This window comes from Aplidium turbinatum, chromosome 17 (genome assembly GCF_918807975.1).
Source record: "Aplidium turbinatum chromosome 17, kaAplTurb1.1, whole genome shotgun sequence".
Taxonomy (NCBI): domain Eukaryota; kingdom Metazoa; phylum Chordata; class Ascidiacea; order Aplousobranchia; family Polyclinidae; genus Aplidium; species Aplidium turbinatum.
The window spans coordinates 5048267-5062167 of NC_137488.1; the positions used below are offsets into that span (position 1 = coordinate 5048267).

Below are 13901 nucleotides of genomic sequence, written 5' to 3' on the forward strand. Positions count from 1 at the left end.
CAATTATGACCCATCTATAGCATTCAGCCAGAGAGTTGATTCTTCTTAGTTCTTTGTTTGGTAATTTAAAAAAAAATATTCTGTAATTAGTAATTACAAAATAAAATTTTATTGACAGGGGTAGGAATCGATCCCACGTCATCGAAATGTATTTTCTTAACTTCACCCACTTGACCAAGGGTGTGCAACTTGCGGTCCGCAAGAAAGTTTGAACGGTGTGCGCACTGCGCAGGGATGGGTGTGCGGCTCACAAAACGAGTTTTTCATTTAGTTTGGTGTGGTTCGTGCGCGCATTTTTTAGTTTATTCCCTTGCGTTGCAAAACCGATAGGCCTACCTGAGTTCAATTTATTATCTATGCTTATGACGTAGGCTACAAATGCTCAAACAGCTAGCTTGTGCAAAGCCACCAGGGGGAGGGGAAGAAACTTTTACTTTGTCTGTTGCGGGCAGGGCCTCCGAGAGAAATCATGACTGGTCGGAACAATATCTAAAACGGCCCCCAACAATGTTTTTTCAGCAAAATGAAAGCAACGAATTTGTATTATGCAATCAATCAATTTTTTTTTATGCGTTGCATCATTATGTTTTAAGCTGAACTTGGTCCACTTTCCTCAGCTTGAAATTGAATTCATTTTAAGTTTAGATTTTAAAAGTTTAGATCTTAAATTAATTAAAAATGTCGTCACATTTACTGTCATATATCAACATCTACATATAACTTACTGCTCCATATCCGACACTGATTTTGGTGACTGGGCAATCCTTGACCAGGTGATCGACGTCCTGAATGATGGACTCGCACTGTGGGCATCCAGGACTGCTGAAAGTACCCTTCCTATGTAGTGTTTGGGCAACGCGGGCGTATTTGCTGATGATCCTGTTATCCACTTTTGTCTGTTTGTTCAGTGGAATCTTGGAAGAGCCGTTGTTGGGTCGGTGATGACGTCTCCTCTCCTTGACAAGTATGCGTGCCAGTAGCCTATTCGTTCCAATCATGATGCGAATCAAACTTATCCTAAACTTATTAGCTGGTAATTTTAGTATAAGTGGGGAAAAAATTATAAATAGGCTACAGACAATGAAAATAGCTCAACAGAGCATTCAATCTATTTCGGGCCTTTTGCAATGCAAAGTTGCGGGTCACAGCGTCAAGTGCTAAAGATTTTGCAACACCTGATTTAATGCACATTATGCATAGGCTACGTTGTTCACGTTCAGTCGGTTTTAAGCGTGGCCACGGTTTTGAGTCATGGTGAATCATAAACAATAAACAATTCTTTCCAAATTTCTGTGCCCTAAAATTAGGTTTTGAATTTTTATCCTTGGACTGACAAAGCCTTGAATAGGTTATTCCTTGTAGTTTTAAAACACTTGTGGGGGGTTTTGACTCAGGGCCAATTATCGAAATAGACCGAGTGAAGTTTCCGATTATTGAAGTGTTGTTGCCGGGGAATTATGCCATCTATTAGGTGCCACTGAATTGAGAGCAGTCTTCAGAATGCGTTGCTCAAGCGCACACTCAGAGAGTCGGACTTGCGCTGATTGATCTTGAAGCTTCTTCGTTTACGAAGTCACACACGCTAACCAACTAAGCTATCGAGGCGACATCCATCCATTGAACAGTTCTTTATTGCTGTATGAATAGGTTAGTCGAGTGAATATTGTTTAGAACTGTAATCCACAAAATGCAAAGAAGCATAGATTTGAAAACTGTTCAAGTAGGCTGCTTGAATGAGACAGCTTTCTTTAAAATTTCCTATCTGGCCGGGTTACAATTGAAAATGATACAAGCTTAGCCTAGAGTCGATCAATTAACTTACTCCAAAGGGGCTATGACATCTGGACAACACTGTTTGTTTGTTTGTCGTATCCAGGCTTGCACCTGGTGATTGAAGATTTAGATTAAGTGGATAGGAAGGCAAGAAAGCCAATCTTCGTGTCCACCTTCAGGCGTGCGTTTAAGTGTCCTGCCAGAGACACAGCCGCATGCTCTTGAGCGGTGTCGAACCGACGCCCTTTTGATTGCCGCTCCAGGGCTCACACCACTCGGCTATGCAGCCGACTAGACAACACTCTGAACTCCAAACAAATTTAAGTAATGATATCCATAAGCAGACAATAGGCAAAAAGGATTTGCACGGATCATGCACGTCTTAAACCATTAAAGGGATACTAAAGGAAAAACCTGACTTGGCGATTTTCCACGTTCTCTGTGTTTAACATGCTACCATAAAACTATTTTCAATAAAATTTTGCCCCATTGCGGTCTGACCACCATTGCGCCCGTGATTTTGCCAGAGCTTTCAAAACGAGATTTGGCCTGAGCAGCGAAGCGTGCGACCGTGCACTTACGTCACTAAAGACTATAGCAATCAGCTAATCGCGCAACAATTGTTACTGCGGGGGATTTGACTGTAGGCTATGTATGTATGTACATCAAAACAGCACATTTCAACACCAAAACATCAGACAGTTTGCTCAAAACATCAGATGTGGTAACGTGGCTTTTGTTATTGCTGTCTTTAGTGACGTATTCTCGAGCAGTGTTTGCACTTTTTGGTCATTTTGAAAAAAATGAAACATTGGACTTTGGGCCTTACCAGCGCCATTGAAAACAAATTTTTTTCGGTAATTTTTTTTGAAATGTATTCTTGAATGTTCAGTTTAAAGTTCTGTATAAATTTAAAGACTTTTTCTGGTTGTATTATGAAAATATTTAGCTTAGTACTGCAAAATGTTGTTAATCAACAATTCTTGCCATGCTGATAAGCACCGCAAGTGACAGTTGTCTAATAATCAAAGAAAGACGTTGTTATAATATAGACTCTCACAAAAAGGATGAAAAACCAACTTATTGCTTTTTTAGAGGGAACCACTATTCATGAGTTACGATAAAAGCGTTTTATCGGTAGGCACTTTAACATGCAGATATCCAATCCAGCACGAACCAATCAGATGTTACGTTGTCTGTCCAATTGTGACCATTCCAGCATTCAGCCAGAGACTTGAGTATTACTTTGAACTTTGTTCGCTAATTACAGAAGAAAAAAGAGTTATAGCAGTGGTGGGAATCAAACCCACGTCAATGAAATGACTAGCCTACCACCGCCCTAACCCTCTGCGCCAAGCCAACCGCTGGCAAAGCGATGACTTAATTTAGCTAGAATTTGCGTTTTTCCTTTGTTCCTTCTAAACGCAACCTTGATGACGTCATGAACAGCGTAGCTTCTGATTGGTTCGTGCTGGATTGGATATCTGCATGTTAAAGTGCCTACCCGTTTTATCGGTGATTTCCACAAGCGTTTGTTTTACGGTGCCTGGTTTCTGTCTTCCAGTTATTGAAGCCTATTTTTCGCTGATATGTTTGCAGGTCACTAGTGTTGCCTGTATTGGGATGTGTCAAACATTTCCTTGTTTACTGAAGCTGTTAATTGCAACTTGCAAGATATCTTTTGTGAAGCGAAGTAACAACACCATACTCTTGCTTGGCGATGAACATTCTGATGCAACCGCTCGCCTCGCCATGTGCGTAAAACAAGTGGCCTCGTTTATTAGGTATTGTTAAAGAAGTCAAAAGTGTTGTTAAAGGAGCTTGGCCTGGCAGTAGCGTTGTCCGACTAGTTTTGCTGCTGCGGTATTTTAAGATAAGTATCAAGAAAATGTAACGGGGGATACTGGGTACGAAATGCGTTCTTTTCTAGCATAAGAATCAACCTGCCTAAAACTTTAATAGAGCGGCCGGCCACAGCTCTCCTTAGTGCCAAAGTGGCCCGCTTGAAAAAAAGGTTGGTGATCCCTGCCATAGACAAATAATTGCTAGTAACTTGATGGGATTGAATTGCATAATTCATAAACAATAAGGTACGGTAGGCCTACATAAAATAAAAGATAACTACTGTACAAAATTCAAACGTTTTTGGCAAAACTTTCTGTCCTCATCAGGAAAATAACTTAATCCATCTAAAAACAACAACAAATATTCGTGAAATGTTAATTATAAGGCAAGTCATTTATTATTAACATTTCAGAAATATTTCTCTATTTCACTTGTAACTTTGTGATTGGTTGAAACGCTGTTCTTGTAACTTCTGATTCGTCTAATGATTCAATTGTCTTACCAAAAATTTTTTTTGTTTAAGTGCCTACTGCTTTTGACACAGGGCCGTTTACCGAGGTTGGCAGAGTGAAGTTTCCCGATTGTTGTAGTGTTGTTTCCGGGGAATTATTCCATCCATTACGAAATCGGATTTCCTTTACGAAATCGGAGTGTCTAGGGAGCTGACTTTGTTCAGCTCCCATCTTATGGAGATGCCTCAACGTGGTGTAGAGGTGAACCCAGGCTGAAAACTAGGCTCATTCCTAGCAACTCCTGGGGCTAATAGACACACGTAAAAGTCCCCAACGGCAATCTCTTTTTGGCGGAAGAGGGCAATGTCTGACGGGCAGGCATCTTGTAAGGCGGGCCTCAATGAACAGAGCACCCGGCAGCCCGTTGCAACCGGTTCCCCTGAATCTGCACGTTCCGATCTTATTGGACCGCAGTGGACATGGAGCTGGCCAAGAGTGTGTGCGTAGCCCTCGCGTAGTCACGACCACCTTAAACAACCACACAAGCAAATGGCCTTTGAGTCAATTTTGGACCAGGACCAAACAAAGCCCAATGGCGATGATATTACGGGTAACGGGGGCAGGCTTGGTAGAGCTGGAAGCCTCCAGCCCGGCCTCACACATTGGCGGCGGATCTATGATGATCGTCTCCCAATGAACTGCGATGACATTGGGTTCCGGTAGCAAGACCCGTGTCTGGGCTGGCCTATCTAGGATTTCCTGCAGCCCACCCCACATGGGGAAACCCCTAGAAAAGGTGGGGTAAACATCGGACACCGCAAATCTCATCTGGCCAGCTTGCTGGCGGATTACCCAAATAGCGGTCGACCTACACATATACCTATGAATACTAAGCTACCTTTTACAGTGGGTGCTTGGAACGTCAGTACACTACAAGACAAAAGCAACAATGACCGACCAGAACGCCGCACAGCTTTGGTATGTAAAGAACTTGCACGCTTCAACATCGATGTGGCAGCTCTCAGCGAGACCAGATTTGCTGGAGAGGGTAGTATAAGAGAAAATGGATCTGGCTATACCATCTTTTGGAAAGGAAAGAGCACTGACGAGCCGCGCATTCATGGTGTAGGTTTCGCTATCCGTTCCCAGCTTGTCAACCAACACAATCTTGTCCCAAGTATAATCAATGAACGAATGATGACGATAAGAATTCCATTCACCAAGAAACGCTACCTCACCCTGATCTCAGTCTATGCTCCAACACTCACATCTGAAGGTGAAAACAAGATCTCCTTTTATAACCAGCTCACACATACTATCCAAAAAGTTCCTTATCTAGACAAACTTGTTGTGCTAGGTGACTTCAATGCCAGAGTTGGCAGGGACCATCACATGTGGAAAGGTGTCATAGGCCATCATGGTATTGAGAAATGCAATGCAAACGGAGAACTTCTGCTGGGTCTTTGTGCTGAACAAAATTGAATCGTAACAAACACTCTTTTCCAATTACCTTACCGTCGTAAGACTACATGGAGACACCCTCGCTCCAAGAAATGGCACACCCTTGACTATGTCCTCACAAGAACACAAGACCGAGAAGATGTGAAACTCACACGCTCTATGCCATGAGCAGATGACTGCTGGACAGATCATCGCCTTCTGATATGCCGCCTGAACATTGAAATCCGTAAACCAACTAGACGCATCTCGGCAAACATTCCCCATCGTCGTTTTGACTGTAGCAAGCTTCGTGATCCCAACACCTTGCAATCCTTCCAAGAAGCTATTGATAAAAACCTGCATGGTCTGAACCTTCCAGATAACGCCACAGTTGAAGACAAGTGGACTACACTCCGAGACGCAATGTCCACTGCAGCCAAAGCAACAATTGGTTACAAACACAAGAAAAAGCAGGACTGGTTTGACGAAAACGACGAAGAAATCACCAACCTTATTGAAAGTAAACGATGTGCACGACTCACTTTTGAAAATAATCCTTCTCCAAGCAACAAACTAAAACATCGACAAGCTGCCACAGCATGCCAAAAAGGAATTCGTAAGGCCCAAAATAAGTGGTGGCAACAGAAAGCTGAAGATCTGCAAAAATATGCCAACCAACAAGATATGCGCAGCTTTTACGCTGCGACGAAAGAAATCTTTGGACCGACTAAGTCATCAGTGGGGGGTCTAAAAGACGCAGCTGGCTCAAACATTATCACTGACATCGAAGGCATCATTGATCGTTGGAAGTCGCATTTTGAAACACTGTTAAATAACCACTCATCTCCTCACAGTGACCTTCTCCGCAATACTCCACAATATCCCACCCGCGATTGGATGTCCACACCACCTACACTGAATGAACTCAATAAGGCTATCAAACACATGAAGAAAAACAAAGCTCCGGGACCAGACAACATTCCGCTAGAGTTTCTTCTTTACGGAGGACCCCAGGTAAAGGACCACCTAATGCAGCTGATTCTTATGATATGGGAAACAAAAACACTCCCAAGCGACTTTAGAGATGCAAACATAGTTACAGTGTTTAAGAAAGGAGATAGAGAAGATTGTAACAACTACCGTGGTATCTCACTCCTCAGCATCACTAGCAAGATCTTTGCCCGCATTCTTCTTGATCGTCTTATCACTCTAGCTGAGGACGTACTCCCAGAGTCCCAATGTGGCTTTAGACCTTCTCGCGGCACTGTAGGCTAGATATGATCTTTTGTGCTCGACAACTCCAAGAAAAGTGTCAAGAACAACAACAACCTCTTTCATTTATCTTTTGGGACCTGAAGAAGGCATTTGATAAAGTTCTTCGACCTGCTATGTGGTCTGTTCTTGCTCGATTTGGATGCCCTGACGACTTTATTACCCTGATCCGTGCTCTTCATGATGGCATGCTTGGCAGAGTCTGTTACCAAAACACCCTCTTCGACCCATTCCCCGTTACAGGTGGACTCAAACAAGGATGCGTTCTTGCACCTACATGTTTTTCACTGTATGTGGCTGCAATGCTTAACGAGGTCCCACAAACCTCTCCTGGTATCAACATGCGCTGTCGCATGGACGGAGGGCTCTTCAATCTTGCTCGCTTCCGTGCTAAGTCGAAAACCTCTGCTCATACAATCCATGAGTTACAGTTTGCCGATGACAATGCCACACCTGTCCGGACTCCTGATGACCTCCAAACGATAGCCACCATCTACAACAACTCTTATGAGCATTTTGGAATGGAAGTTAACACTGATAAAACTAGGACACTCAACCAAACGCCACCTGACCACACCTCCTCAGAGATGAATATATCAACGAAAGACCTTTAGGTGAAGTAGACTACTTCTCTTACCTTGGTAGCATACTTTCAACAGCACCAACATGTGCAAAGGATATTGAATAACGTATAAAAGCAGCTGACTGTGCCTATGGAAGACTTAACCATCGTGTTTTCCACAACCATGTTATATCTATCCGCACCAAAATTATGGTCTTCCGGGCAGTCGTTCTATCTACCCTTCTCTATGCTTGTGAAACTTGGACATTATACCGCCGTGACATCAAACGTCTTGAAAATTTCCAGCAGAGAAAACTGAGGCAAATGCTAGGTACTCGTTGGAAAGATTATCTTACCAACGATGCAATCCTTGATCGCGCTAGGCTGCCCAGTTTAGAAGCCACCATATTGCAACACCGCCTTCGCTGGACAGGGCATGTCATACGAATGGACCCAACGAGGCTTCCACGAATAATGCTTTATGGTGAACTAGAGACAGGAAAAAGACCCCCCGGAAGACCAAAAATGAGATACAAAGATCAGCTGAAAGTCTCCCTCAACCATGCCAACATTGATCTGGATGCATGGGAACTACTTGCCAGTGACAGATCACTTTGGAGAAAAAGAATTAGGGAAGGTACGGAAATTTTTGAAAAAACAGGATACAAAAAGCTCAAGAAAAATGAAACACTAGAAAAGAAAAGCTAAAACTACCACGTCCCCCACCCTCCATACAATGTGACTTTTGCCCACGTCTATTCCATCATAGACTGGGCCTCCAAAGCCACATACGACATCACCATCCAAAACCAAATTCAATTTGAAGACGAAACCAATGCTCGGACACGAGCTGGAGCCGACGACGACGATTCCATCCATTAAGTGGCGTTGAATGAAGAACAGTCGTTCCTAGCGAGCTTTGCTCAAGCGCGCACCCCGACAGTCGAACCAGCGACGCTTAATCTTGAAGCTTCTTCGTTCACGGATTCACGCGATAACCAACTGAGCTATCGGGGCGGACGAGAAGTTCTTGCCAGGTTTGGGAAAAGTCGCGGTATTAATTTCGAGTTTGATCGCCACTTAAGCGAAATTAAATTTTTTTTTTAAATGAAAATATACAAAAACTTAAAAATATCTGCCAACCCAAAACTAAAGCTTAAGTTCAGTTATAAATCGGGTAGCAATTTTAACATGAATGAATTATGCCACAGCCATTGAAACCTCGAAATAGTCAGAAGCTACGTTGTCGGTGACGTGAAAGTGGCTACATTCATTGTGAGAGAGGTGATTCTCGCTTTGAACTTTGCTTGGTAATTACAGTAGAAAAAGAAGGTATGACAGGGTAGAAATCGAACCCACGTCATCGAAACGACTACTTCTTCGTTACGCCATGCTGTCGACGGCGAAACCTTTGCTTCATTAACTTTCTATCATCAGCATTTCACGTCACAGAAAACGTAGCTTACGACTGATAGGTAAAAGCCTACAGGTTCAAGGTTTTATTGGTGGTGGCAGATTTTTTTAATGGTCAAGTGGCTACCGACATGCAACGGTTGAGATGGGTTGAAGCAAAGAGTTTGGTAAGGGGTCTGGAAGAGCTAGCCCCCAAGAAATTTAGACATACTTTACCTTGTTTTAGTCGCTTTTTTATATAAGCGTATTTCAAGGCCCAGTAATGTTTATTTGTTTATGACGCACAGAGACAGGAGGCTTCCAACCTTACCAAGCCTGCCCCCTATCACCGCCCGTTGAACTTTGTTTGGGTCTAGGTCCAAGTCGAGATAAAGAAGGCCAGTCGCTTGTATGGTTGTTTAGGATGGTCGTGGCCATGCGAAGGCTACGCACACACTACTGGTCAGCTATATACCTACTGCGGTCCAACAAGACCGAAACGTGCAGCTTCAACGGAACGAGTTGCCGGGTGCTCTATTAATCAAGGCCTTCTTTACAGGATGCATGATTGCCTGCTCGTCAAGCGCTGTTTTTTTCCGCTAAAAAAATGCCGTAGGGGACTTTTACGTTTGCCCATTAGCAGGCTTGGTGATTCTTTGACAACGAACCTGCTAATGGGCAAACGTAAAAGTCCCTACTACTGGAACTACTGCTCTGTGCCGTTGGACAGGGCTAGTGATAAACAAAGAAAATAATTATGACGGAATGGACAATCAGTTTATTAAGTTTTACGCATATCATCTGAGTAAATGTAAAGCAAAATACGTAACATGTAATTATACGTGTTACGATAAACATGACGTAATCACGTAACACATTTTACGTGTTACGTTACTACGTAAAATACATAACATTCGACCAAACTTAAATACGCTGCTGCGACAGAAAATCTGATTGTGATATGTCAAACACACAAATGAAGCGAGTTTGTGATAAACCAAGCTAAAGGCGATAAGACGTTTAAGCAGTAGAAAAACTAATATGAGTAATAAAAGAATAAAATACAAGTGAACTAAAAGAAACTCAAAATGATAAATGGTTGATGGAATTGGAATGCCAGTGCGTAAATTATTGCGTAATAAAATTATGCAATATTGTGCTGGTTGAACATGTCGCATAAACTAGAGTGAAATTAACCAATTAACTAACTATTAATTAACTATTTCAGTTCAACTACATCACAAAATTTTCAATGGTACGAGTGCACGACCATAACAGGGCAGTAACAAATAATCAAATCACAATTACCTTCACATAGAAATCAATTTTAATTTGATATAGTTAATATACAATGTGTGGTGTAAAGCTGATGGACAAAAGGAATATCGAACAACTTATAAACTTGCTTAGGTTGAATGAGAATGTTGATAAGTTGGCGAAAGCGAATGGAGTGAGGTGGTAGGGCAATTGGGCATGTTTTGAGAAGGGATGAAGATGATGTTTTGAGAAGAGCGGTGGAGTTGCGAGTGGAGGGTCGTAAAAAACAAGGAAGACCCAAGAAAACGTAAAAAAAGGCAAGTTGAGGAGGAAAGCAGCAAGGTGGGCTTGACAAGGGAGGGTGCGTTAAACAGATCGCTCTGGAGACAGGGCGTCGCGATTGCGGCACTTTGAGGTGAATCCGGCCACCATCGATAACGGAGACATCACCGCATTAAAACTGGACTACTACTAATCGATACAAAGAAACATAAAAACATAACATAACATGCTTCAATTTTTTTAAACAGAAAAAATAAACGGTGAGTTACTTTGCAAAAGATGTATTTTATGATTTTCTACCCAAGTCTACAATTGCTGAACGTTCCCTAAGATAATGAAGTTACGGTATAGTAAAAAACGTTTGAAGCGTCTGTTAGTAAAGATATAAAATTGTGGACATCTTTTAAAATTCATCTACAATGTGAAATTATGTTGATTGTCAGTCAGTCAAGTACAAGTGATGCAAATAGAAAAAGCAATCTTCCCCGTGTGAAGTTATCACAAAACATGCCCATAACATGTATCCCGCTCAAACATATCACTTTAACGTTGAATAAACGTAAAAAAAAGACATCAATAGCAAGATTTGCTAACAGAAACGTGGCTTCAGCAAACAAAACTTACTGTTTCAAACGAATAACAAAATCAGAGACTTACGCCTTACGTATTTAATCAGTTCTTTTTACATTGCTTCAACGTTTCAGTGTGAGAGTTAATGAGGTCAAAGACGTTCTCAGAGGTGAAAGTTAATGTGAAAAGAAACGATTTCTCGGCGGGGTGTTGAAAACCGCGCAATTAAAACAACAACGTGTATCAATATCAGATGACGTTTCATTTTTTCCTAATTTTCCAGGATTAAAAACCTCAAAAACAAAACTGGTTACCCTGTTTACCTTGATTTAATGTCCGCACAAGTTGAATCAATGTAAAAAGGACAGGTTTGAATTGCTGAGAAAGTGCCCTCTTTCAGCTTATCATAAACAAGTAAGTCTTGCAAAAAACGACGACAATTTCACATGATTGCAACAAGTGGAAACAAGAAGAAATGTTGTTTGAAACCAGATTTTGAAGCATGGAAAATGTACAAGCGTTTGCGCGTTAAATGGCACAAGTAAAAAAGGCGTATGGTACAACAACGTAGTCTGCAAACAATACATGGCACTTCTTAAGGCAAACATAATCTCAAACCAATTTGCCTGTATTATGCTGAGCTTGCTTTGATTGTACGTCTAATAACGTATAAACAAAAGGTTAAAATGTGGCAATAAAAAAACCTCAAAATGCTGCTTTCTTCAATACAATCACAGGTTCATAAAGTAATTCTCGAAATGCTGCAATATTTCATTTTTACGCATAAGAATAAAAAGTTCACTTTGTGAGAAAAAAGAGGCACTCTTGGAACCTCTCACTTTCCTAATGTAACGGAATGAAAGATCAAGTGGAAACCACACGGACTCTCGAAGTATTCTATTGCATCTAAACCAGACAGCCAAGGAATAACTTCTTACATGTATGTAAGTCTGCCATGGCGAAAGTAACTTTTTTTTTGGATTCGTCGAGTCTTTTGTCAGCAAACAGGCCGACGGTGTGCTAAATATAGAGGCATCGTCATAACTAAACAATGGCATCTTTGCAATAGCGCCCGTGCTGTAGCATCGTGCCATGAAAGTGGGGCGTCAAATAAAAATCTCTATTTTTATCGCTTTCGTTATTAATATTTTCGACACAGGGTTGTCAAAGTGTGACTCACAATTCCCCAGTAAGCAAATTAGTCTTTTTGGTCGTCTTCAACATTCACAAACGTTGAGTCAATCAACGCGGTTGACATTGACTCAACGTGAAAAAGCAATGCATTTTTTGGTTGGGTGTTAATAAACTAACAGAAGTGACATCACCTGTTGCAAAAAGGACACAGCCACTCATGCGGAAGTATCTTGCGCAACAGGTAACACACATGCGTCACGTGCTTTGACAGAATTGCAGACGACGTCAGTGAACAAAAAGATGACAACCTTCGATTAGTTTGTATATCATACTTTGAGATGTATATAAGATGTTTGGCCTAAGAAAGTCTAAAGTAGTAACATAGAGGTTGTGCATACGCAAGTTTTTCCTATAGTATTTACTTTTAACAATTTATTTATTTTCATTATCAAGACTTTACTTTTTTAACGGTGGAACGAGGATCTCAAAAACGCGGCTCCGGATAATTGACAAAATTCATATGGCAATCAGTTCAATTTGAGTGACTTCTACTCTGTCATTGCGATTCAGGAAAACAATCTGAACGAAACAAGGTTTCATACTTTCATTAAACAAACGTAAAAACAATTGCCATATTGCGCTAGACATCTCAAAAAAGTGAATTTGTGTTAAAAAAACTACTGTTTTTCTCAAGAATGTTGTTTTGTGAAGCAGCTAAATCAAGCAAGAAACAAGGCACAGCAATACTCGGAATCTCAATAAAAAGTAAACCAAAATTCTTTTGGCAACACACATTGCAAGAACACCAAAAAGAGATTTAGAAAAATCCGAACATATCGGACATGTCCTCTGTACAATTCAAAGTTGTAACTGAACTTTTAAAGCCAGGATTGGACTCAGTAGCCTGATCGTTAGCGTTTTTTTTTTTATTGCGAAGACCATCACCCTTGAAGACAAGGGATACCCATCATCACAATTCAAAGTTATAATTGCCATAAACTTAACCCCATCAGCAGATTACGTTAACATTCATGCTTGAAAGCCGCGCAAAATGCACTGGAGAGAAATTTTAGTCACAAAGACCCCGATCGAACAGTATTAAAAGACGTCATACTCGCGTTTCACCCTTGTTTGGGATCATCAGAGGTGCTCATCCACGTGTCTGGAGCGGGAATCGAACTTCCAACTTGATGGGAATTGTGGACCGACTGAGAATCGAACCTCTGTCCAGATTGTACCACGGCATCCAGTATACCGTTCTTATCCACTCGGCCAAGTCTCAAGACAACAAAACTGTTGTTAACTTCACACTTATTCCGTGCAGTGCGAGGGAGGATAACATTGACACAGACAAATGGATATGCATCACTGATGATCTCAAACCAGAGTGAAACGAGTAAGGGATCTTCCATTTTTGTTCGATAGGGGCCTTAATGACTTTACAAATCTTCACCTTATCTTAATTATCAGAAAAAATCAAGCATATTTTTAGTCTAGAGGTGTATGAACGTCTGTTATACACGATCAGACACATACAGTTATGCATGTGAATCATTCTATTTCTATCACTTAACAAAACGAAGATATTAGATAAACAGTAAATGTGGAAGTAACAGTTGACCCACAACCACTGATACATTGATGTTTAGTAGTTCTGAATTATGCAAAAGGCTAACTGTTTTTTTCGCACAAACTCCCTGCCGAGGGTAAACCTTTTACGAAAAGGTTGAATAGTAACGACCCATAATAGAATAGATGAAGCTGATACTTAGCATTTCTCTGACTGATGATGTCAATAAAACGATCATCTATCAGCTGCAACACAGCAACGATTATTCTGGAAGAAAATGAACAATACAGTATCATGACAAACATCACATGCACAGCTAAAACATTTTGATAAATGATTGAAGATATTTACA

The 13901-nt window shown here is 41.2% G+C and overlaps 2 protein-coding genes across 2 annotated transcripts; both read left to right on the forward strand.

Moving 5' to 3' along the window:
* Positions 1-4952: 4952 nt before the first annotated feature.
* LOC145786891 (uncharacterized) lies at positions 4953-6785 on the forward strand. Its single transcript, XM_082598630.1, has 2 exons — positions 4953-5490; positions 5704-6785. The coding sequence occupies exons 1-2, from the start codon at positions 4953-4955 to the stop codon at positions 6783-6785; spliced, it is 1620 nt and encodes a 539-aa protein (XP_082454756.1).
* A 2-nt stretch (positions 6786-6787) lies between these two features.
* Positions 6788-7396, forward strand: LOC145786892 (uncharacterized). Its single transcript, XM_082598632.1, has one exon. It carries the CDS (start codon positions 6788-6790, stop codon positions 7394-7396), a length of 609 nt encoding a protein of 202 aa, XP_082454758.1.
* Positions 7397-13901: the final 6505 nt, after the last annotated feature.

What these genes read in the sequence shown, in the direction of transcription:
- LOC145786891 (XM_082598630.1), top strand. Translation starts at nt 4,953, where the DNA reads ATGAATACTAAGCTACCTTTTACAGTGGGTGCTTGGAACGTCAGTACA. An exon ending in AGGTGTCATAGGCCATCATG is followed by an intron (nt 5,491 to 5,703) that starts GTATTGAGAAAT and finishes TGCCATGAGCAG; the next exon opens with ATGACTGCTGGACAGATCAT.
- LOC145786892 (XM_082598632.1), top strand. Translation starts at nt 6,788, where the DNA reads ATGATCTTTTGTGCTCGACAACTCCAAGAAAAGTGTCAAGAACAACAA.